General features: G+C 42.5%; 1 protein-coding gene and 1 non-coding gene across 9 annotated transcripts in view; both read left to right on the top strand.

The window, feature by feature from the left end:
* The window catches only part of MICU1 (mitochondrial calcium uptake 1), a 246,943-nt gene extending 222,067 nt beyond the window's left edge, over positions 1 to 24,876 (top strand). For 5 of the 8 annotated variants that reach the window (XM_042960433.1, XM_042960432.1, XM_042960439.1 and 2 more), the window contains 5 exons: positions 395 to 503; positions 19,156 to 19,245; positions 20,036 to 20,135; positions 21,166 to 21,219; positions 23,864 to 23,984. In XM_042960433.1, the coding sequence (XP_042816367.1) occupies positions 395 to 503; positions 19,156 to 19,245; positions 20,036 to 20,135; positions 21,166 to 21,219; positions 23,864 to 23,885 (375 nt within the window). In that variant the 3' untranslated portion in view covers positions 23,886 to 23,984. Of the gene's footprint in view, positions 1 to 394; positions 504 to 19,155; positions 19,246 to 20,035; positions 20,136 to 21,165; positions 21,220 to 23,863 lie in introns of all 8 variants that reach the window. The other 3 variants (XM_042960435.1, XM_042960438.1, XM_042960436.1) reach the window with 2 other exon arrangements.
* On the top strand, positions 1,442 to 1,547 carry LOC122232221. Its single transcript, XR_006209565.1, has one exon. It is a non-coding gene; the product is annotated as a U6 spliceosomal RNA (small nuclear RNA).
* Positions 24,877 to 25,914: the final 1,038 nt, after the last annotated feature.

The raw sequence follows: 25,914 nt of genomic DNA, 5'->3' as shown, positions 1-25,914 counted from the left end.
TATACAAATTTGGCATTCTTTGACTAATTTATTCAGTTTCTGTTCTAGACATAGCATAGTTTTGTTTTGTTTGGTTTTTTTAATCTATGTATTAAGAGAGAGAGAGCATATGCACACAAGTGAGGGAGAGGGGCAAAGGCAAGAGGGAGAGAGAGAATCTTAACCAGACTCCATGCTCAGCATGGAGCCTGACATGGGGCTTGATCTCACAACTGTGGGATCATGACCTGAGTCAAAATCAAGAGTCAGACACTTAACCGACTGAGCCACCCAGGCACCTGAAACATAGCATAAACTTCTGATTTATAGACATGAATAACCACCTAGTGCTCTGCGTTTTGTGCTGCTTTTTGTTACAGGTTCCTGCCTTATCTTGCTGTCTCTCTTCTTTCAGGGTCTGACATTTCAGGAAGTGGAAAACTTCTTTACTTTCCTAAAGAATATCAATGATGTGGACACTGCATTAAGCTTTTACCATATGGCCGGGGCATCTCTTGATAAAGGTAATGAAACCCAGAAGTTTTTTCTTGAAGGTATAAATATTGAGTCTGTAATCTGTTAGGTGACTACCCCTCCTTAACTGTGACGTGTGAGTTTTTCTTGACATTGTTTTTGATTTGTTTTGTTTTGTTTTGTTTTGTTGCCATTGGATGAGCCTTGCATTTCACCCTGAGCGACCAAGCTCAGCAAATGTATTTTCTTGTGCTAAAGGCCACAGTCAAGGCAGATGCCCATCTTTAGAGACTTTGGAACTTCTCTCACTGGAACCAGAGTCATGATATACATATTGTGAAACTAAAGTCAGCATGCGTTTCAGCTCATTCTTTGGTGGGAAGCAATGGTTTGGTTTATTTCTTGTGTTAACTTGGGTTTTTTGGCTTTGTTTTTAAGATAAAATTGTGGCTCAGAATAGCACCCCCTGTTGGCTTACCTCCTACACAGTCAGTTCCAGTTAGTACAGGCAATGTGAAAGAGCAGGGGAAGTGAAAACACTACTTTTCCCCCAACATTTTATTATGAAAAATTTCAAACACTGGGCTCCTGGGTGGCTCAGTCGGTTAAACATCCTACTTGGGTTCAGGTCATGATCTCACAATTTGAGTTCAAGCCCCACATTGGGCTGTGTGCTGACAGCTCAGAGCCTGGAGCCTGGTTCAGATTCTGTGTCTCCCTCTCTCTGTGCCCCTCTCCCCCTCACACTGTCTCTCTCTCATAAATAAATATTAAAATTGATTGAAGCTTGTTTTATGGGCCCCAGATATAGTCAGTTTTTTGAAGAACGTTTCAATACATTTGGAAAAAGTATATTCTGCACTTTTGAGTATAGTGTTGTAAAAATGTCAGGTCAAGGTGGTTGATAGTATTCAGATCTTCTAACTGACTTCTTTGTCTAGTTGCTCTTTCAGTTAGTGAGAGAAGGATGTTAAAATCTCCACATATCGTGCTTGCTTCCTCAGCACATACACTAAAATTAGACCAATACAGAGAAGATTAGCGTGGCCCCTGTGCAAGATGACATGTAAATTCATGAAGCGGAAGGAAGGAAGGAAGGAAGGAAGGAAGGAAGGAAGGAAGGAAGGAGGGAAGGAAGGAAGGAAGGAAGGGAGGGAGGAAAGAAGGGAGGGAGGGAGGGAGAAAGGAAGGAAGGGAGGAAGGAAGGAAGGAAGGAAGGAAGGAAGGAAGAAAAAAGAAATCTCCACTGATAATGTGTGGATTTGTCCATTTTTCCTTTAAGTGATGTCAGTCTTCGCATCATGAATTTTGAGCTCTGGCATTAAGTGTACACACATTGATTAGGATTATTATGCTTTCCTGATGAATCGATCCTATTATCATTAGAAATGTTCCCCCTTTATCTCTAGTAAGACTCCTTTTCTTGAAATTTGCTTTTTCTGATATTGGTATGATTGCTCCAGCTTTTATTATGGTTATTATTTGCATGATATGTCTTCCTTTACGTTGCACTTAATCTGTTTCTTTAGAGTGCACCACTTCTAGACATATTGTTGGACCTCCTGGCCTTTTAGGTGTATATATCTCTTTGCGTTTTTTATCTTAATGGTTTCCCTAGAAATTATAACATTTCACGGTTCACTTAAAGTTAATATTGTGCCACTTCAAGTGAAACGTTAGGGGCGCCTGGGTGGCTCAGTTGGTTAAGTGTCCCAATTCTTGATTTCAGCTCATGTTGTGATCTCAGGGTCGTGAGGTGGTCGGGAGATTGAGCCCCACATCAGGCTCCATGCTGGGCATGGAGACTGTGTGAGATTCTTTCTCTCCCTCTGCCCCTCCTCCGTTCGTGCTTGCACCATGCGTATGTGCATGCACTTTCTCTCTCTCAAAAAAAAAAAAAAGGAACTTGCAATAATACTGTTCCATTTACCATGGCCCTATGTTTCATGCTTTAGTTGTCATTTGTATTTCATCTGTGTATGTCATAATCCCTACAATACAACATGAGGATTTTTGCTTTGAACAGTTTTCTTTTAAGAAATTAGGAGAAAAATAATCTTTTATACTTATCCACTTTTACCATTTACTCATATTTACCACTTTGAGTACTTTTCATTTATTCCTGAGTATCTAAATGTTTATCTGATACCACTTCTTATCAGTATGAAGAACTTATTTAGTCATTCCTTGTGGTACAGATCTACTAGCAATGAATTCTCTTAGATTTGGTTGATCTGACAATGTCTTTATTTCACTGTTGGGTACTACAATGTGTAAGTTTTAAACCTCTCCAAAACACTGACTGAGGTTTTATAAACACAGTCTTGCTTATTCGGCACTTTTTGGTGGATTCCTTAAGATTTTCTAATATAAGATGATGCCATCTGCAAATGGAGATTATTTTACTTCTTCCTTTCCAAACTGAATCCTTCTACTTCATTTTCTTAATCCACAGCTTTTTTGTTTGTTTATTTTATTTTTTGAGAGAGAGACCAGGCACAAGGTGGGGGAGGAGCAGAGAGAGAGAGAGGGAGACACAGAATCCGAGACAAGCTCCAGGCTGTGAACTGTAAGCACAGAACCCGATGCAGGACTTGAATTCACGAACCCCGAGATCATGACCTGAGGCAAAGTTGGATGCTTAACCGACTGAGCCACCCAGGCTCCCCATAAACCACAGCTTTTTTGCAAAACAGTTGCTTATTTGCTTTTTTGTTTATTTAAAATAATGCCTCTTCTGACTTTTGTAGAATCCCTTGAAAAAAATTAATGATATCACGGAGGGTATGTATGTATGTGTAATATCACAGGGTTACTTCTCTAGAATAGCTTTGGTTCTATTGCTCTGTTTCACAAAACAGATTGGACAGCATCTGACTATCCAAAGATATAAGACTTAAAGTGATCACTTACTGTAAAATAAAAATTAATAAGTTCCTCTTTATATTTGCATGCCTTTTTTGAAGAGCTCAACTAAAGACAGTAGAATTGCTTTAAAGAACAGTTATCTAGGATGAATCACTGTCTGTGTTAAAATTATATGGTATATAAAATAGAATGATTCAGAGTAGTGGTGGCAAAGGAAAGTTCAACCTAGTGGTTAAAAAAAAAAATAGTGTTTCTTTCAAATGACTTCAGGCCATTTCCTGGGATGTTTAGTCTCCATATAATCCATGCCTCATTATCCTTGCTATTTAATAGAGGCAGTATTACAAATTATACAGTCACATCTAACATCCAGATATATGTTTGGCTTTGAGATGTATGATATTTAGCATTTGTTTTGACTTCTTGGTTTGTTTTATCTATGTAACTTTGGATCCCTGAGTGCAAAACGATAGCTATCTAGGAGAAACTGGCCTAGATTCATACTAAGTAGCAGGGAGAAGCCAAGTGAATTCATTTCCTAGGGCTGCCATAACAAATTACCACAAACATGGGGATTTTAAAAACAGAAATTTACTCTCCCACAGTTCTGAAGGCCACAAATCCAAAGTCAAGATGTTAGCAGAGCCATGCTCCCTCTGAAGGCTCTAGGGGAGAGTCCTTCCTTGCCTTTTCTGGTTCATTGCGGTTCTGGTCACTCCTTGGCTTGTCTTCACATAGCCTTCCCCTCCTTCTCCTTCCATATCTTTCTTCTGTATATCTCTTGAAAGGGCACTTGTCATTGGATTTAGGGCCCACTTGGGTAATTCTTAGCCCAGATCTCATCTCAAGATCTTTAATTTAATTACATCTACAAAGACCCTCCTTCCAAACAGAGTCACATTCACAGATTCTAGGGGTTAAGATGTGGACATATCTTTTAGGGGGTCACCATTCAACCTACTGTAACTACCAAGAACTAAATATCACCCATATGTAGTCCACAAAGTAAAAACAAAAGGGTTGGGGTGGGGGGGGGCAGTGAATTTAAATTACTTTGAGAATATTTGTATTGTCTGTTTGAAAGCTTAAATTTTTTTAGAAACCTAATTATGCTGTTTACCTGGGTAACTTCTATTTAGCTTTCAAGTCTCAATTCAAATGTCACTTCCTCAGAGAGGCCTTCCCTAACTACTCCACATAAATTATAAACACTAACTATATTGTCTGTTGTTCTTATAATTTAAAAAAAAAAAAGAGGCATTAGCCTAAAATCTTCTGCCTTTACTATTATCATCAATTCCTATCCATAAATTATGGACAAAGGCTTTAATTTCCACAAATATGGCTAATCAGACAGAGCAGAGACCACTAACGACAATATATTTTATATGATAGGTGCTCAATAAATACTTACTGAGTTATTCACCACCTATCCAGAAGCTAAAAAAAAAAAAAAATCTGCATTATTCTTGGTTTCTTGCTCTCTCTCCCCCGCATTCATTTTTTCACTAAATCTTTGTCTCTCTACTTCCAAAGCATATCCTGCCTCTGACTCCATTTCTCCATCTCCCCTGCTAAAGCCCTAGTCTGTCTATCCAGGCTGACAGGGTTCCATATGTCATGGCCCTTGTATACTCTCTGAGTCCATCAAATATCACTTTCTTCTCAGTTCACTCCCCGCCACATTGTTCTTTGTTTATTTTCTAAATATACCAAGTTCATTCCCACCCGAAGGCCTTTGTTATAGCTGTTCCTTCACCTCAAGTGCTCTTTCCCATGATCTCTGTGTCTTTGGGCCCCTGTGATTCAGTTTTCATATAACTCACTTCCTTCCCATTCTAAAGTAACTCCATCAGGCTGTGTCATAGTAATTGTCACTACTTGATATTTTCTCATGTGTTTATGTGTTTTATTATCTGACTCTGCTTATTAGCATGCTTATCTGTCTTGTTCATGGATATATTCCCTATGCCTAGGACAATACCTGGGATTACAGTATACATTTTACACATATTTGACCAATAAGTGAATAAGTTAATAAACATATTGATGGATATAAATAAGACATTGGATCTTGAGCCAATAAACCCTCAACTTTCACAATAGACCCAGAGAGCAGACTCATGCTATGAATTCATTTTGTTCTTCTGTAATCCCTATCTTTTAGATTTGGCATATATTTCACCTTCTTGGACACCTAAAGGGGTGATATCAGTCATGTTAACTGTTTATGTACCAGCACGTGCATGGAAAGACCAGTGTGTGTTCAGCCATCCTTGCCAAGTGCCCTCACCCTGCCAGATGTGCCTGTCCTCAGTAGCCTTTCCTTGTACTTTCCCCTTTGCTTTCAAACCTTCCTAATCCTGGCAGTCCTACTAGTGATGTTTCCACTGGTTTGAGCTCTACCCGAATTCTCCCTCTGCAGAATCATGTGATTTTACTGCTAAGACGAAACTTGGAAGAAGGGTAGAAAAGTGTCATGGTTAAGAACACAGGTTCTGAAGTCATATTGTCTGGGTTTTAAGCTCAGCTCCATCATTAAGCTAGCTGAGTTGCTCTGGGCATTTTCTAAATTCAGTCTCTATGTTTTTAAAATCAGGATAATGACACCTACCTCATAGGTTATTAAACTTGTACCTATCGTGCAGTGTCTGTTTAATAAATGTCAGCTGCTTTCATTATGAAGTTGATGTAAACCAGTTAGGTGTGGTTCGTCCACTTGTTCAACTAGCAGCACAGATACTGTGCTGGGTTCTACCCTCGAGAAGCTCGTAGTTTTGTAGAGGAGAACGATAAGTATACAAGCTTTGCCAGTTTGGTGTGATAAGTCATGATTAGCCATAAGATTGAACGTGGATACTTTCAATACTTTCCCCACCATACCAGGAGTGGGGAAAGAGTGGGTCAGGGGTAGAGACAGGATACTTTGGTCTGCCTGCGGCTCATAGTCTCAGCTGCCTTCATTTTTTCCCAAAAGGTTAGGACCTTCAGAAATTGGCACCTTTTAGAGGCCCTGGCACTGTCTCTTCCTTGGCTATTTTAGAGCTTGCAACCCTGTCTTTAGACATAATTTAGCACAGAATTTCCCAAACAGCATTGTGAAGAACACTATTTACTGCAATATGTTAATGGTTCTGTGGGTTTAAAAAAAAAAAAAAGTTCCATGGTTCAAGTAAGTTTGGGAGAATGCAGAATTTCTTCCTGCAGCACTACTCCTGCCAACTCTTTAATATGCTAATGTGCATTATTAATCTCCAAGAGAGCCACATAGTTCCCAAACTTGATTTGCTCCAAAATGTCTTTTAACAACTTGCAGAGCTAATGGGCTTCAGAACAGTTTGAGAACCCAGGCGGGTGGCAGCTACAGATTCACAACATGACGGCATGATCCAATCCCTCCAGAGTAAAAATAAGTAATTTCATTGAGGCTCTTTCTTTAGTTCTGCATGGCCCATGTGGGAATAACACCTCCCAGGCAAGCGTGAAATGTCCTTGGTGAATTCTGACCATTTGAAGAAAGAACCTTTTTCCATGAAATAGTGTGTGTCTCCACAATAGGTCATCTCTTGTTTAGCACTTAAGAGGAAGTGGTTCTGTTGCTTATTCGTGCACATACTGGGCGTAAAATTAGATATATAACCTCTCAGAGTGCTGTCTGAATGATTTACCTACTCTGCTGAAGAAGGTAATGAAAAACTGAACACGACTTCTTCCCTGATGACATCCTCTGATGGAAAAGTTAGAAATTGAATTGGAGCTCTAGAATGAGCTATGGTTTGTATAACGTCAAATATTCTTACTTTTGGTGTGCCTGGCTGGCTCAGTGGGTGGAGCGCGTGACTCTTGACCTCAGGGTCATGAGTTCAAACCCCGTGTTGGGTGTGAAGCCTACTTAATAAAAAAAAAAAGAGAGAGAGAATATTCTAACTCTTGCCAGGAGAATAAAAGGTTTCCAGGTATGGCGAAACCCCATTAGAGCACCTCGGGATATTATAGATTTGGTAAACCTGTAGGTACAGTTGTGTCCCCTGTGTACTTTGAACTATAACACAGGAAAGTAATCGCACAAATATAGTCCATGGGCTTTACTACTCATGCCCTACTTGGATTGAAAATCATAATTTATGACACGGTTGTCCTTATTTTTTTTTTAATTTTTTAAGTTTATTTTTATTTATTTTGAGAGAGAGATAGAGAGCAAGCTGGGGAGGGGAAAAAGGAGGGAGATAGAATCCCAAGTAGGCTCCACACTGTCAGCACAGAGCCTGAGGCAGGGCTTGGACTCACAAACCATGAGATCGCGACCTGAGCCAAAGTCAAGATCAGACACTTAACCGATTGAGCCACCTAGGCACCCCCTTAATTTCTTTTAATTTTTCTTTTTTGAGAGAGAGAGTGTGAGTGACGGAGGGGCAGAGAAAGAGGGAGACAGAGGATCCCAAGTGAGCTTTCGCTGAGAGGAGCGAGCCCAGGTCTCGAACCCACAAACCATGAGATCATGACCTGAGCCACAGTCAGACACTCAACCAACTGAACCACCCAGGTGTCCTGTCCTTAATTTTTTATAGTCATTCTATACATACATTTTACCTTATTGTCTGACAGCCAAGAGAATAACTAATAAAGCCTGTAGCATAATTCCTACAGGATGCTCTTTGCATCCCCAGGTATTTTTTTGAAGTATCAGTCATATCAAATGATCTCAGTTACCTTTATCTCCAAAGTGACCTGGATGGCATAGATGACCTTTAAGAATCTTTGTAGCTTTGATATTCTTTGAGCCTATTATTTTGAATGAGTAAAGGAATCTTAGTCTTTTGGTGTTTAGGTCCCTACTGGGTTGTTGGGGAAGTTAGAAATTAGTAATGGAGTAAATTCTAACACACAACAAACTCCTGTATTCTGAACAACTATCTTTAACAGATAAGCTGCCACTCTCTCCTGAGCCCTAAGAATCCTATAGCATTGTCATTTTGAGGACTACAAGGCCATCACACATCTGGAACACTAACAGCAACTATCATTTCATTGCAACTTCTGTCTGCCAGTCATAACTCTAAGTGCTTTTTGGACATTATCTCTCTTAATCCTTAAGACCTGAAAGGTAGTTGGTATTATCCCCCATTTTGTGGATAAGGAAATATAAAATAAAGTGGCTTGCTCATTGTTACCCAGCTAAGGACATAGAGCCAGGATTCAAGCTCAGGCCTCTCTAATCCCAAAGTCTGTATATCCCTTCCACACCATCATGGTGTCTCTCAGTATTTCCCAAAATGCTGCTGGAATTTGAAACTCTTCGCTGAAACCCAACCCTGAAGGCAGTGAAGTTTCACCATTTTGAACCATCCTTTTAAGTAGCTTAGGAAAGACAGGGTCTAGACTATTTATTTCCAGTTCCCTTTGACTAAGAGTAGAACACAGTCCTTTTGGTAAACTATGGCATTTTGGAGTCAGTGCCCTTCTCTTGAATATGAAATGTGACATGACATTTTCCCCCTGCAGTTGTCTTGTCTGTTCAGGACCAGGCTCTGCAGACATCCTCTGACATCTGTAGTGCATCCCTCATAGTGACATAGACTCTTAGAGTCGTTGTCTAATCTAGCTTCTTACCCCACATAGGAACGTCTTCTAGACACAGGTGTTCTTCACCTTTCTAACCATACTACTCTTCATGAAGAAACCAACACACAGAAGCCTAAAGTCACTTAAATAAGGTCATGTAACAAGAAAACAGAAGAGGAAGACACATGTGTGTATACTACACTGGCTGGTTCTCCACATTGAAACATAGGATATACAGATGTGGACCTCTCAGATTCTAATAACCACCTCTACTCATTGGTGTGGCAATGCTTTGTTACACTTTAGACACTGTCCTAACATCTAGCATTTATTGGCAGTTAAGCATATGCATGAAATTTGGAAGTATGAATTTTGGTTTTAAACTCGAACTCGAGTCTGAGTCCCTGCTACTCATTAGCTTCGTGGCCTTGAACTTAAGTTCTCAAAGCCTCAGTTTCCTCATCTGTAGAATGGTGATAATAGAATATCACTTTGGGGCTATTGTGACAATTAATGAGACAATACTGTATTAGTATACCAGATTGAAAGTACAACTGTACCTGGATGCCTGTTCTGGTTTTCAACCCCTAGATATTGTCTTTCTTCTGCCTGTTTATCTTATTAAGGAGCTTATAGACTGCAAACAATCTATCCCAATATCGGAACTGAGCAAAAAGTTATTAAACAAAAAAGAAAAAGGGGGCACCTGGGTGTCTCAGTCGGTTAAGCGACCGACTCTTGATTTTGGCTCGGGTAATGGTCTCACAGTTCATGAGTTGGAGCCCCGCGTTGGGCTCTGCACTGACAGCACAGAGCCTGCTTGGGATTCTCTCTCTCTCTGCCCCTCCCTTGCGTGTACATGCACATGCTCTCTCTCCCTCTCTCTCTCTCAAAATAAATAAATAAACTTTTAAAAATTAAAAAATAAATCTACTTTAAAAAAATAAAAAATAAAAAGATTACCCTAGGAACTCATGGGGCTTACTTTTGTTCTCTTAGGAAGTAGTATCTACTGCTTTTTTCAGTCACTTTTGAGATTCATATCAGTTTAGAAGTTATAAGTCATTAGCTTCTCCTAAGATTCATCATTCATCCCAAAATTCTTGAGACCATTGCTTTCAGCAGGCATTAATCTTACTTAAATTCTCTCTTCCTAGGAATATCTAACCCCTATTAACATCTCTACTGTCCTCAGCATTCAAGGGGGAGTTTTCGCTAGACCATAAAATTTTGAGGACAATGAACCTTGTTTTCCACATCTTTGTGTCCTACTCTGATCCTAGAACAATTCTTTATATATAGTAGATGTTCATTTAATGTTGAATAAACAGATGAATTAATTCTAATGGTCATATGCTGGACAGGATGCGGAAATGCTCTATTAAAAGCCTAGTGTGATGGGGAGAGTGATAGAGAACTGTATCACCCTTCCATGTCATTCATTTTCTTGATCCCACGGTCAAGTCACTTCTCTGACCCTCAGGTTAGAGTGATACTAAGTATCTCCAAAAGTTCTTCCAGATTTGAAATTCTTGCACTCTAATTAAATCAGTTTTTTACTGAATGTAGTAATGTTTTAATGGACATGTTATAGCCTAAAGTTATATCCAAATTTGTGTGAAAATGAACTAACATAATTATCAGTCACATTGGAAATCAGAGCAGTGCTGTTCAATTCCCAAAAGCAGGGTGGCAGTTTTAATTTATTTTCTTGTTAAGAAATTTAAAACTTAATTAGACTTTGGCCAGTGTATCTAAAGATCTAATTTGTGGAACTTGGTATAGTAGTTGCAGAAGAGTGATAGTTCTCTAAAAGGTCCCTAAAATGAGCACAGCTGGATATGAAGTATGATTCCAGGAACCTCAGAAGGACATTCCCAACCATAAATACCTTCTCCACTTCGCTTTCGTGCTGCATAACACAATAATACAAATTTAGCAGCTTAAAACAACACCTATTCATTACCTCAGTTTCTATGAGTCAGAGTCTGGGCACAGCACAGCTGGCTTCCCCGCTCGGGTCCTAACAAGGTTTCAAGTGTAACAGGTGTCAGAAGGGCTGTGTTCTCATCTGCCGGTCAGGGCCCTCTTCTACACTTTTTTAGGTTCTTGGCAGAATTCAGTTTCTTTCGGTTGTAGGACTTTTCCTTGCTGGCTGCCAGCTGGAGATCACTCTCAGGGGGCCGCTGCAGTTCCTTGCCCTGTGACCCCCTCCCCTCACAACATGGCAGCTCACTTCTGCACAGCCAGCAAGAGACTCTCTTTCCCCAGTGTGCTGAATTGCATTCTTTTATTATATAATTGTAATCTTGGGAGTGACCATCCCATTACCTGTTCCATATAAAGTAAGTTAATCTCACAAGTGGTATCCCATTATATTTATAGATCCTGCTCTCATTCAAGGAGAGGAGATTAGAGAGGATATATATATACCAGACGGTGGGCATGTTGAGGACTGTCTCAGAATTCTGCCCACCACACCAGCCGTAATTCCAGAAATTCACACCTTTACGTTCATTCTTTGAAGACTTCTGAAGATCTGGACATTTTAACTGATTTAAGCCATGTTATCTAAAAAATAACATGGCAGCCATAAAATTTTAGTGTGAGAAGGGAGCTTGGAAATCATTTAAACCCTTCCTTTGGGGGCACCTGGGTGGCCCAGTCGGTTAAGGGTCTGGCTTTTGGTTTCAGTCCAGGTTACAATCTCATGGTTCAGTTCATGAGTTCAAGACCCTCGTGCAGAGCCTACCTGGAATTCTCTCCCACTCTCTCTCTCTCTGTCTCTCTCCACGACCCCCCCCCCCTTGCACATGCTCTCTCTCAAAATAAATAAATAAACTTTTAAAAAGTATATAAATAAATCCTTCCTTTATTGTTATCTCTTCATTTACACATGAAGGAAATGGCTTGCTCAGATCACAGCTAGTGTGACACAAAACTGAGAGCAGAGATTCAGGTTCACTGACTTTCATACCGTTGTTCTCTTTGGTACATGGCACCCACTGCTGGAGAAACCTAGAGAATTTTGGAGGAGACTCGGTGCTTATATGTGAAACTGGAAATAGGGAAAAGTTCACAGCAAACCATATGAGAGAACATCCCCCAGACAGGCGTAGCATAAAAGCGGGAGTAGGAATGTCACAAAGATGTGTGGGGAACAGGTTATGTGGAAAAAAGCTCCTATTTTATAAATTCTCTTAAAGTTTGTGGGAGGCAAGCCCTGCGCTTCAGCTCATCATTGCATTTTGTGAAAAACATTTATATGTGAAGAGGAATGTTGGCCAGGATTCCATTCATTTAAGACAAAGTCATCAGCGTTTAAAATTATTCATGATGAAGGCAAGGAAGCTCAAGTTCTGAAAGAAATATTTGCTTTATGAGGCAGTTTCTCTGCAGAGACCTCATTTATCTTCCCAAATTTAAAGTCACTTAGCAATTCTAAAGATTGATTCTGACTTAACTACATTACTTTGAATATATTGTGATTTAGTAAAATTATATAAGTGCCCCAAGGAGGAAGAGCACTGCTCTGGGGATTCATGATTACCAGTGGGAGAAAGAAGAGTGTGGGGATAGGATAAACTGCCCCAAATCCACATAAATAGATGAGTAAGGACAAAATGGGCCAACATTCCATCCCACTGGGAAAAGAATCAGAAAGAAATTCCACCAACTAAGGAAGTATAGAGACTAGTATTATTGCAAGCCCTGCTTTTGGGGGGACTTCAAGGGTTGCTGCCCTTAGAAGCCTCTGAAGCTTTCATAAAGCACTTGTAAAGGTGGACAGTATTTCGCCTTTTATATAATTTCAGCAAGCCAAATTTAAAAAAAAAATATTTTTTAATGTTTATTCATCTTTGAGAGAGAGAGAGAGAGAGAGAGAGAGACAGAGGGTGAGTGGGGGAGGGGCAGAGAAAGAGGGAGACACCGAATCCGAAGCAGGCTCCAGGCTCCGAGCTGTCAGCACAGAGCCCAACACGGGGCTCGAACTCACGAACCGTGAGATCATGACCTGAGCCGCAGTTGAACGCTTACCCGACTGAGCCACTCACGTGCCCCTCAGCAAGCCGAATTTTAAATATATCAGTTGCTCTGTCTTTAGCTATCAGAGATCCAGACTCTGTTGAAGCTGATGACTATGGTCCACCAAGGAAGTAACTTTGTAAGCAGAAGGGGAATAAAAGGTGCCTCCACCTCAAGATGGAGGTTAGGATAAATTAGGCACTGGTTAAATGAACGATGTATCCCCTCGGTAGAGTACTGTGCAGCTGTTAAAAAAGAAACTGTGTCTGTACTGGTATGGAATTCTTTCTAAGATACGTTGTTAAACGAGAAAAGCAAAACCATATATTTAGTATACTACCGTTTTGGGAGGAAGAAATTAAAAATGAATATTTGATTTTATATCCATATTTCTGGGAAAACTAAAGATATTGGTTGCCTCTGGACAGCTAGGTAAATGTATTACCTAATGAAAAGTGACTTTTTCAAATAGAAAGAATGAAACTTTAAAGAGTCAAAGAGGCAAAAGCAAGTGAATATGGGAAATTGGTCTCCAAATAAGAACTGGCTTTGGTTATACAGGTTTCCTTGCAAACAGCCTTGACTTGCCCTCTGTAAAATCTGTCGTGATGTTCTCACCACCCTCTATGCTTTCTGTTCTAGCTCCCTAGTCAGGTGTTAGCATCCCTTCATGCTTTCAGTACTTTATTCAGACTGACTTCCCCACCTCCCACCCTACATCACCCCCTGCCACACGTGCACAAGTCTGGAGAGTCGTCTCTTTAATCCTTTAGAATTAAAAATGTACCTCCTCCCAAATATACACTATTCGACTGTAATCCATGTGTCTATCAATATGTCTGATATTTTTCCTATTCACTTCTCAATCTTAATGATATATACGGTCTCCACTACTAAACTGGGTGTGTCAGCTGAAATCCCTACCTAACGGTGCTGGTAGAAATGCTTGCCTTTTGTGGACAAAATATGATGAGGATTTTTGACGAAGCCAGATACAATAATGGGTAATGGCAATAAACCTTACTGTAAAGCAGTTGGTACTAGATTAAGCATGTAAGCCCATTGAAGCAGTCGTCTGGGCTGATGCTCTGAGGTTCAGAAAACCTGACTGTGGGCTTTCTCTGTGTTATGTGCTCGTATTCAGGAGCCAAGACCACCAGCAGCGCCTCTGGCGACTGGGCGACCTGAGCACGCAGAGGGGGTCAGCCTGCCTGCAGCTTCAGAGCACCATGCAGGACAGGGAACTGTTACCATGGTCATTATTAGTGTGCTGCATTGCTCTTGGCTCCTTAAATTGCTAGTTCCCTTGAATGCTGTCCTTCCTGCCTCCCCTGCCCTCCAGAATCAGGTTGAAATGTGTATGTTGTATTAGCCAAAGTTATCTTGGAAGAAGATACAAAATAAAGGACAAGTGTCTTTAAGGGAAAACCCTTCCCCCTATCGCCACCCCCAACCCCAAAGCCATCTAGGGACTGACTTAAGAAACTAAGGCATCTGTATCATCATCCTTTCCAGGGCTGAAGCAGAAATGTCTCCTCCCCTCACTTAACCTTGGCAGTCGCAAGCCAGCGTTTCATTTTCTCTGCTGCAGTCCAGGAAGGCAGGAATAATCACATGGCCACACAGCTAGAGACTGTCAGCCCAACTTGGCGTATCACCTTTCCAAACACCTTTGCAATTAGGAAGAGACAGGCAGCTCCTAACTGGGTCACGCGCTTCATAGCTGTATCTGTGCATTAGAGGCGACCGTGGGGAAGAACTCCCAGGGCCGCCTCTGTTGTACATGTTTTTCGTTGGGTTGCAGTTTAATAAACCTTTTAAGTTGTCCCTGAAATCGTCAGTGTAAGTTCCAAGGGAATGCTCATGTCTTCCAACATGTAGGGCAATCAGAGCTGTGATCAAACTATAATGCTGACTCCTCACACCCCCCAGCTATTCAATTATTCACCCCCACCCGCTAGGACTGAGCACTCTCCAGTTCAGCATTTCTTTCATCTGAGTTGTCTCTGTTCGTTAGGGTGACACGTTCATGGGGGAACTAGTATTGTCCACATAAGGGTTCAAGTAGACCCAGTGTGTATAGGGAAAATATCATCGGGCTGTAAGTCAAGAGACCTAGATTCTAGACCTAGTTCTGCTGCCAGCTAGCTGTGTGACCCTGGGCGGGTTTTTAACTTCTCTAGATTTCACACTTTTCTCTGAGGCTTCCTCCAGTTCTACGATTATCTGATTCCAAGTGGGTATCTGGGCCCTTATCCCTCCAGAACTCTCCCTTCTTCTGTTTGACTGTTGTGGTAAATAATTTTATGTAATGTAGCTTCTGACGTTATAGTCACACAGACTCAGCATATGTTCTTTCTACTGTTGAATTGTCCAGTTATGGACCATACCAGAGAGTAAACTGGGGACCTGGCACAACTCGGATTCTGCCTGGACTTTCCAAAAGGCTGAAGGATACCCCGTTTTTGAGAGCCAGTTGAGCCCACTTCTGCCCTATCCCAACCTAGTAGAAATTACCCAATCTCAAGTCCATCTGCTATTCAGGCAGCCGGGCCACACTTGTTCCACATTTGGAAACATAGACCTTCTCCAGGGTGAGTTCATGTTCCATGTAGACATCTTTCAGATTAGAAACTAGAATCCCAGCCATCAATCAATTAGCATCATCACACGAGAGAGACCCAGATTCCAATACCAATACCTGGTCTACATGGGGCGGTCAGACCTGGGCGGGGTGCTGGGGGTGGGGAGATGTTCTGCTTGCTGTGATTTAATTATGACTTCCTGGTTCGGGGATGTGGAAGCAAATATGAATAAGCCAACTCTCAGGACCAGCTGTCAAGCACATGGCTTGTAATCTGCTGTCACCCTGCTTGTCCCAAGAGCTCTCAGTTTGACCGTTCACCAGCTAGTCAAATATTTGTTTCCTCCACTGCTCTGATTCACACCCCTGGGACCTGAGGGTCTTGGATGGGGAAAGGGCACCCCAGCTAGGTGGTTTGCTGGCTGCTAGCATCCCAGTGGTTTGAGTTACAATGACTCAGCAGCCCTGGTTTTTCCCCCCTATAGGACAAATGGTGTCAGAGCCCTCTCCAAGTGAGATGGAACGTAATCTCTAACTGTTCTGTCAAGAGATGGCATTTGGAATGAGGCATTCCTGCTGATGGCCTCCCAAGGCCCCTATTCTACAACAACTTAGTACCTCTTTAATGAGTTTTTCACTAAAAATTGTCAAGAGTTCTCACTGACATCCTTGGATATTATTATTTTAGTTAATGGCTTATTTAGAGGAAAAGGCCTGTCTTCATGGGGAGAAGGATGGGCACGTGAACAGCAAGAGGACTCAACATTAGGCACTCTGCCCTGAGAGAATGGAAGGAACTGGGAAAGAGAAAAAGAGGCTAGTCATCAGTGATGATGGAAGTGTGGGATTGATGTGAAATGCAGGAAAAGGAATGGTTAATAAGCAAGTGCTCCTGTTTATCTAATACTAAACAGGTTTTGATCCATTTCTTAGAATACATTTCTCAGAACATACTGCAAAAGGTAATTCTCAGGCACAATTTGAGAGCATCCAGTTTCTTCTGATCTGATTCTGTTTCCACTGGGCAATCTTCTGAGGCGAATTGAGTTTCCTTCATAGATTTTCCAACTGACAAGCATAATAACCAGCTGTTATCATTTTAGTTCTCTTAACAGTTACTATTCTCGTGGTAAATTGGCCTGCTGATTTCTGTTCCTTCCCTGGGCAGTTTAGTTAGCGGGAATCGATTCTTCCTGGGTCAGCAGGGAAAATCAAGTGTCTAGACCCACAAGGCGGAGTTTTTTTTAAAGCCTAGAAGTTCTTCAGTCGTGCAGAGTTTCCACCTCCTCCTTGAGCAGTTAAACCACATCTCACGAACCTCCACTGAAATAGCTTCTGCTTCAGTCTTTCAGTTCCAAGGGACATTTGTTCCTCCTTCACCCTAACTCACATCCCGGTGCAAGATGAGAAAGCTGGCTCTTCCCGCCCTACTGGGCAGCCGTCCCCCTCAAGCCAGAGGCTTTGAACACCAAGGCATCGCCTACAGCTTTGTTCTAGCCTCCGTCACACAGATCCTCAGCTATCTGTATCCCTCCACCCCCATCCTCACCCTCAGATTCTAGAAAACACCAATAAACTGTTCTTTGCGCTACTAACTCACCTCAGCCGTTATCTTGTGGCATCCCTTCATAAGAATATAAAAAAATTCAATCTAAAGAGATCAGGCAGGGGTGCCTGGGTGGCTCAGTAGGTTAAGCATCCAACTCTAGATTTTGGCTCAGGTCATGATCTCACGGTTTGTGAGTTCAAGCCCCGCATCGGGCTCTGTGCTGACAGTGTGGAGCCTGCTTGGGATTCTCTCTCCCTCCCTCTGTCTCTGACCCTCCCTCTCTGTCCCTCCCCCACACTCGCTCTCAAAATAAATAAACTTAAAAAACAAAATAAAGAGATCAGGTGACTTCATCAGGGTCACACAGCAAGGTGGTGGAGGAAGAGCCGGGACCAGAGCTCAGGTCTTGTGACTCGAAGCACAGTTTTCCTACCACATCCCCTTGCACCTCCGCATTGCTCTGGTATTTGTGTCTGCTGACCTTGGCATATACCTCCTGACATGGAGGTGACAGAGGAGAAGTGAAAGGTCAAATGCAGAAGAAAATTACAGGAAAGAACTGAAGTTACAGGAATGAAATCCGCAGAGAAGGCACACTGACTCTAGTTCAAGTTCACACTGCTTCTGGATCAATCTAATCTGACGTTTAGAGGGAACACTTCATTGCTAAGTGATTGATAAGTAAAAATCCTTTTCTTTCCTCCAGGGTTTACCTCACTTAAGAGTGTGTCTGAAAAAAGGGAAAAAAGGGTATGTCTGTAAGCAATAGCAGTGTATATCCATGCCACTCGATCAGGTTTGAGGACAGATGGGAGAAAAAGGCAGTGGAAATGGCCTAGCCCTTCCTGGCTTGTTTTTCATGAGAACCCCACACGATAGCCAGTGTTTAACAGTAAATGTGTCAGAAAAAGAGAAAAGGGCAAGAGAGAAGAGATTTTCTGCTGAGGTCTGGAAGAAGAAAAACAAAAAAGGCTGAACTAGGGAGATAGGGGCCACTGTTATCCTGAGGGCACAGTTGGCAAAGGCAAAGTGGCCAGTGGAAAGCCTGGAGGGAGGAGGGGCCAGGAGCTCATCCGTGCAGGTACTTAGCTGTCAATCAGTAACCAAAGGATGAAGCCTTAGTGTACGGACACAAGCCTCCTTATTCCCCACCTCCCATTGTTTTGCTGCCTGCTTATTCCCCTGACTTTTTATCATCAGATTCTTTCCTGCCAGCAGGAAATGCCAAGAAGGAGACTATTGTAATTTCAGGCATTCTTTGGTTTTTTTCAAGGCACTCTTACGGTAATAATTTATTAGGAAAGCCACCAGTGCATGCTCTAGACCATTAGAATCCCATCCTTAAATATCATGTAGATTTTCATCTTTTAAATTTTTACTGTGGTGGGGGCACCTGAGTGGCTCAGTCGGTGAAGCATCCAACTTTGCTCAGGTCATGATCTCGCAGTTCATGGGTTCAAGCCCCGTGTCGGGCTCCATGCTGACAGCTCAGAGCCTGGAGTCTTCTTCTGATTCTGTGTTTCTCTCTCTCTCTCTCTGCCCCTCCCAGGCTCACACTCTGTTTCTCTCTCTGAAAAATAAATAAACATTTAAAAAAATTAAAAAATAAAAATAAATTTTCACTGTGGCAAAATATATATTAACATAAAAGATGCCAAGTAAGCCATTTTTAAGTGTACAAGTCACTGGCATTAATTACATTCATACTGTTGTACAATCATCACCACTATTTCCAAAACTTTTCCATCACCCCAAACAGAAAACCTGTACCCGCTGACCACTAACTTCCTGCTCCCCCTGCCCCCAGCCCTGGTAACCCCTAATCCACTTTCTGTCTCTATGAACTTAATATCAGGCATTCTTACTTAACTATATATACCTCCTAAAATGTAGCAGCAGTAGAAAAGAAAGGACCCTGAGCTGAAAAGGAAAGGAGGTTTGGGGCTAAAAACCGAATTATCATTTTCTTAAATATGACTTAAATATAGTTGAGAACTTTTTATTATGACCGAGTACTTCTATCCTCCCAGACTGAGTACTTCTGTCTCCCCAGAGAAAGCAAAACAAAAGTCCTTCTGTTGTGCTAATTCAGCACCTTTCTTTCTTCTTTCAGTGACCATGCAGCAGGTGGCCAGGACAGTGGCTAAAGTGGAACTCTCAGACCACGTGTGTGATGTGGTGTTTGCACTCTTTGACTGCGATGGTGAGTGGCGCCCTCTGAAGCCAGGCAGGAAAACTGAGCCTGCCTGCCCTTGCTGTAGACACTGTTTATAACGGAGCCTAGCAGACAGCCCCAGGGTACTAATACCGACCTCTTCAACTTACCCCTTTCTCACAGCAACAGCTCGGCCCTCAGCCTCATGACATTGAGAAACGTAACCCCAGGTCCTGGTTTGTGTTTTCCATTTCTTCTTATAATTCCAGTTTGCCTGTGGGCTGAAGTTAATTTATGACCACAAAGATCTTAAAAATGGAAACAAAAATATTAGACCCAGCTTTGCTGCTTAGTAGATTAGGAGCACACGATTCGCAGTTATCTGAATGTGTCTAGAAAGAAGGTGGTGCCAGGTGTCTGGGTGGCTCAGTCAGTTGAGCATCCAACTTTGGCTCAGGTCATGATCTCGTGGTTGGTTGGAGCCCCGCATTGGGCTGTCTACTGTCAGCGTGGAGTCCGCTTCAGATCCTCTCTCCCCTTCTCTGTGCCCCTCCCCAACTCACGTGCACACTTGTGCACACACTCTGTCTCTCAATAAATAAACATTAAAAAAAGAAAAAAAAGAAAAGAAGGTGGTATTGATCTCTCCAAGGCACATTTCAGTCACTCACATTCCATGCTGGCCATCCAGCTCGCAGCGGTCTGCTGTGTCTGTGACCACTCCGTAGTTCAGCCCGGTTCAAAGATCCTGGTTCTGCTCTAGAATCATTTCTCAGCTGTTGCGCCTGACACAATACTACTACTAATATTCACAATAGAGGCTTACACTTTCTTTCAGTGCTAAGAGCCAGGCATTGTGCTAAGCTGCTCGTGCAATCCTCTGACATAGGAAGACTTATTCACCACATTTTCCAGATAAGGAAGCTGAGACTCGAGAGGTGAGGTAATTTTCCCAGGATCACATAGGTGGTAGTAGATAGCATAACCAGGATTTGAATCAAACCGGTGCTGCCTCCCTCTGTCCTATAGGACGTCCACTGTTTGTTTCACAGCCAGGGTTCATTATTCATCTCCCTCTAGGAAGCGAGGCTAATGGAATCCAGGAACCAGGTCAGAAGTCCCCGCCTCTGTGAACCTTTGTTCTGGTCCCAGCATAATGAATCACTCCGGCGTTTTCGTTCCTTGTTTCAATTTGTTGTCATTACTGCACGTTACACTCTATTTCTGCATATGTGACCTAACTTCCCTATTAAATTGTGAGCTTTTTTAAAAGTTTTTATCTTAAGTCCAGTGAGTTAACATACAGTGCATTATGAGTTCCAGGTGTACAATGTAGTGATTCAACACCTCCATACACCGCGCAGTGCTCATCACAAGTGCCCTTCTTAAATTCCACCCGTCCCTCCACCCCCTCCTCTCTGGTAACCACAAGTTTGTTCTCTATAATTAAGAGTCTGTTTCTTGCTTGTCTCTCTCTGTATATGTATATTTTTTTTCCCTTTGCTCGTTTGTTTTGTTTCTTAAGTTCTACATATGAGTAAAATCATGTGGCATTTGTCTTTCTCTGACTAACTAATTTCATTTAGCATCATACTCACTAGCTCCATCCATGTTGTTGCAAATGGCAAGATTCCATTCTTTTTTAAGGCTGAATAATATTCCAGTGTGTGTGTGTGTGTGTGTGTGTGTGTGTGTGTGTGTGTGTGTATACACACACACTGCATCTTCTTTATCCATTCATCAGGCGATGGACACTCGGGCTGCTTCCATATTTGGCTATTGTAGATAATGCTGCTATAAACTGTGAACTTTTTAAGGGTAGTTACAAGTCCCCTGTTCACCTTTGAACCCCTCCCTAGGACCTCAAGTAAGTACTTTGCACATAACAGGTGTTCATTAACTTAAGTTACTGAAGTTATTAAGCTGAACTTGAGTTATTTAAACCTCCCATCTGCACCCACAACCTAGGTCTGAGTCAAAGAAAACTCCAGGGTTAGGACAAGAAGATGGCCTCACCTTCAGGTAGGCGTGGGTTATCCTCTAGTGCTGCCATGTCCAATATGATACCACTAGTTAAGTGTGACTATTTAAACGTTTCTCATCAGGGACCGTTCTAATGGATAGCACTGCTCTAAAGAGGTTAACTTTCCTCAGATTTTGTTTTTACTCTTATCACTTTTAGGTGGTTTGAATTTTTTCCCAAAAACATGTCATTTTATAATTTTTGAAGCCAGAGAGCTGATCTGTGAAGTAAATATGGGAAAAAGGCAACCAGCCTCACAGTTTCCCTGTTCTCCTAGGAAGGCCTGGGAAATGAAATTTTATTTTCCAGCCTTTCAGAAGGAGGTTCTGTCGATGTCTACTTGCATCACCTTTAGAAAATCGTTTAACATCTCTGGGGCTTATTTTCTTAATCTACTGTCAGTATCTACTTGAATCACCCTTAGAAAATCATTTACATCTCTGGGGCTTATTAATCTGCAGAAAAAGGAAGTATCTATTAAATTTAAAAGGCACTGTTCTCTCTCAGTGCTAGAGCTTAGGTCAAAATGCTAAAGGACATTGAATTCTCAGATTTGTTCACCACAGAATTCAGAGTTGCACTCACAGATCACACATGTGCACAGATGACATTCAGTCATATACCTGCTTCCAAAGTAACAGGAGCCATTCAAATTGATCAGCTGTGGCCTTAGGCGAAGCAGGAAGCAAATCCCACAGTAGTCTAAATGGCGTCACATTTTTTTTTTTGTCGTAAGCTTTTTATTATAAAAATATTAATAATCTTATTTAGACCTTTTTGTTCTTTTAATTACATTCTTTATTTTATTTTAAGTTTATTTGTTTGTTTATTTATTTATGAATGAGAGAGAGAGAGAGAGAGAAGAGAGAACACAACAAGCAGGGAAGGGGCAGAGAGAGAATCCCAAGCAGGCTCCGATCTGTCAGCACAGAGCCCGACTCAGGGCTTGAACTCACAAACTGCGAGATCATGGCCTGAGATGAAACCAAGAGTCAGATACTTAACTGACTGAGCCACCCAGGTGCCCCTTAATTACATTCTTTTTTTTTCAATAATTTTTTTTAATTACATTCTTAATAAACCATATTATTGATTACTTTTCAGCCAGCCAGGCTACTTTTTAACTCTTTATATTGAAGTATAAAATACATACTGAAAAGTACAAATATCATAAGTATACAACTTGCTAAATTAAAAAAAAACTGAACACACTTGTGTAACCAGTATTACCCAGAAACAGCACATTAGCAGGACCACAGGGCCCCCTGGTGCTGCCTTCCAGTCACTTCCTCTCCCAAGGGCAATCACTTTCCTGACTTGGAATACCATAGATTACGTCTCCCTGGGTTTGCTTATTTGTTTGATCCTGCTGTGAGGTATCACTGAGGCTGTCCATACTCTCTTCAGCCAGAAAACATGAGCCAGTTTAGGTTTTCAGGTTCTCTCTATAGAAGTAAACCATGTATTCTTACTTTCCACTCTCTTCCCAGACTGATCATTAGTAAAAGTCCATTTGCTGGTTTCCTGTTGTCTTACCACTGCCAGTAATGGGCCATTCTTTTCATCAGGAGACATTTACCCCTGGGCATGTAGCCAAAGGGTAACTGTCCTCCACTATTGAAGTGGTTACTGTTCTGTGTGGCTGAAGAGATTGACCTTTGGTTAAACCAGATGTTCTCCAAGTTCCTTTCCAGAACCGAGAGTCTGCCACTGAAGAAGGTAGAATGGGAGGCCATGAGAAAATGGGCTTACCCCAAAGCCAGATTTTGACTTTGGTTTTTGCCATGAAAACCCTCCATCATCATCTCTCACCTAGACAACAGTCTTCCTGACTGACTCCTGTACTCCAATTGTGCCTCTCTCCAGTCCCATCCCCACATAGCCAGCCAGGGAGATCTAGCCACAGTGGAAATCTAACTCCATCTCACTTAACTACTTCCAGTCCTTTCCTGGGTCTCCACCACCTAGAAGATGAAGCACAAACCCTTTCATGAAAATACAAGACCTTTGGGGACCTCTGTCCTGCCTGCCTCTTCTGCTTACTCGTCCCCACCCCCGTGTCCAACAGTTCCTAACTACTTGTAGTTCAGCAGCCATGTTGCTCCCTGCCTGAGCCTTTGCTTATGTGAATACCACTACCTAGAGTGCCTCCCCCACCGCACTCCCCTTTACTTGGCCAATTCCTGCTCATCCTTTGGGATTCAAAGGATAGGAGTCACCTCCAGAAGGTCTTTAGTGCTCTGTTCTTGCACCACCTCCAGCCTGGGTTCCATGTCTTCCTCTGTGCCCCCATAGCATCTTCTGTCTACCCTGTTATGGCACTTACCATAGTGTTGAAATAATGTATTGGTCTCTCCCACAACCTGGGAGTATTTCAAGGAACAAAGTCTTACTTATGTCTTTATTCTCAACTCCTAGCATAGAACCTGACCCATAATATATTCTCACTCAACTTTTGTCACACTACACTAAACTGTCACTGAGTTGTAACCAGAAACATCAAGGAAGGAGCAAACCGTTCATCTTAAGCCAAAAGAATTGAATTTAGCTGTGAGATTGCACATGGTGTGAACAATGGAATTTTCTCAGTGTCTTTGTTCCAAGGCCTCCACTTATCTCTGTTGTGTTTGCCTCTTCCTCTAGGCAATGGGGAGCTGAGCAATAAGGAATTTGTTTCCATCATGAAGCAGCGGCTGATGAGAGGACTAGAGAAGCCCAAAGACATGGGCTTCACCCGCCTCATGCAGGCCATGTGGAAATGTGCACAAGAAACTGCCTGGGACTTTGCTTTGCCAAAACAGTAACCAAAACTGCAAGGGGGCCTCCTCCTCCACCCAAGTCACCCTGGCCCCTTGAGCAGAGCCTTGGCACAATCCTTCCTGCTGCTGCTTCTGGAAGTAGTGCTCCCTTCCTCCTGGGAATGATCTCGGGATTCAACCAGTCTTCCCTCTCCACCCTTCCCGTCCCAGCATCTCTGCTCGGCTCTGATTCTGCCCAGTGATTATCCACCTAGGTTCTCAAAAACCTGAACAAGTCCTCAAAGTTCAGACTTTTGGCACCTTCATCAGCACCATGCATTCAGGCCACCCTATGGATAGAGAATGCAGGGAACCATCCATGTACCTGCCAACCCTGGGAAACACCCAGTTCTCGAGTCATTCTTGCTGTGGATTCACATTAAGAACATTCCGGCTTTTCCTCCTGCTGGTATTCTTAAGCCACAAGTTGGGAAGACCTCTGAAAGGCAAAAGGAAGTCTGAGATGAATGGTCAGGAGGAAGAGCCGGGCATCCTGAGCTGGTGGGAAGCCTGAGCCAGAGGAAGGATCCATGTCGGTCCCCAGGGTGGCTCTGAGGCCTGCTCCGAGAAGGTGATGTGCACGGTGGGAATGCAGCAAGATTTGGAATTTAAAGTAGCTGCTTCATGGCTCTCCACTCCTGTCTTTTCCTCCCAGGCTTCCTAAGAGGACTCCACCATGACTCCGTGCCTAATGAGCAGTAGTGATTGAGTTCATGTTCCCTGCAAGTGCCATTTCCCCTCCAGGAATGTGCCTCTAAAGCCGAGGCCTGGCTCAGAGCCTGTCTGCCCTCTGTCTTAAACACTTGTAAAATATCACTTTAATTATAACAGTTTGCAATAAACTCCCCCCGCAAAGGCTCTTGTCTCTTTTATTTTAGGATCCTCTGGGGTGCTTTTCATTTCATTTCTCCACTGGGTTTAGACCCTGCTAGCAGCGGACCTGTTTTCTTTCTACCACAGTCTGGTTTTTCCTGTTGAAAGGCAACTTTAGGCACAAACAAAAAGTGAGGGCATTTGGAGGTTAATGATGGCATTGTGCCTGCACAGTTTGGATGTCATTTCATCTTGGGCCAGGTACATAGTCCTTGATCTCTCCTACCCCACGATTAGGAACTAAGATGGGTGGAGGAGTATATGAGAAATCATCCGGTGTGGTGGATCTAAATTTAAGAGCCACAGCAACCAGTGTTTTATATGGACTCAGCTCTCACTAACTCGGTGTGGCCTTGAACAAGCAAGTAATTTTCCATCGGGTTCCTCAACTGTAAAATGACCAGGTTGAGCGTAATGGGCTCTAAGTTTTCTTCCAGGTCCCAAAAGCCTCTCCTTCAGTTCTCCTCCAGAACCTTCAGGTAATGCTCCCTGGCATCAGAGTGTCTCGAGTCTAATGCAATAAAACAACCACACCAAAAACCCAGTGCTTCCTGTGAGGCCTGGAAGCTGCTAGGGAGTGTTTATCGGCCAAATAAGAGCAGAGGCCTGGGTCTGCACCTGTGGCTCCACAAGGGCAGTACCAACCCCAGTGTTTCCTCTGGAGCAATGTAACAAGTTCATTTCCAACATCCTTTCTGGGAGCAGGTTAGACTCTCTCTCAAAGGAGCTTGCCACTCACCCACCTCATCTACCTTCCACTCTTTCCTTTCTTGGGATATGTATACCTGGTACCCAGGTGGAGGCATCAGCAAAATGTAAGCTTTTCTTAAATTTGTCCCGGAACCCCCAAATCACCTTTTCTGCAACCCTCGTTTCTCCAGCCTGGAAGAGGAGTCCCATTCAGAGCCTTTATGGGGCATTCATTCCCCTCCAAGAAGAGATCTGCTGCTTGGCCTGGGTTCACTGAAGCGGGAGAGCCAGAGCACAGCAGGAGAGGGTAAAGATCTTACCTACATCTTGAAA

This window comes from Panthera tigris, chromosome D2, assembly GCF_018350195.1.
Source record: "Panthera tigris isolate Pti1 chromosome D2, P.tigris_Pti1_mat1.1, whole genome shotgun sequence".
NCBI lineage: Eukaryota > Metazoa > Chordata > Mammalia > Carnivora > Felidae > Panthera > Panthera tigris.
This window is presented reverse-complemented; position numbering and strand designations above follow the sequence as displayed.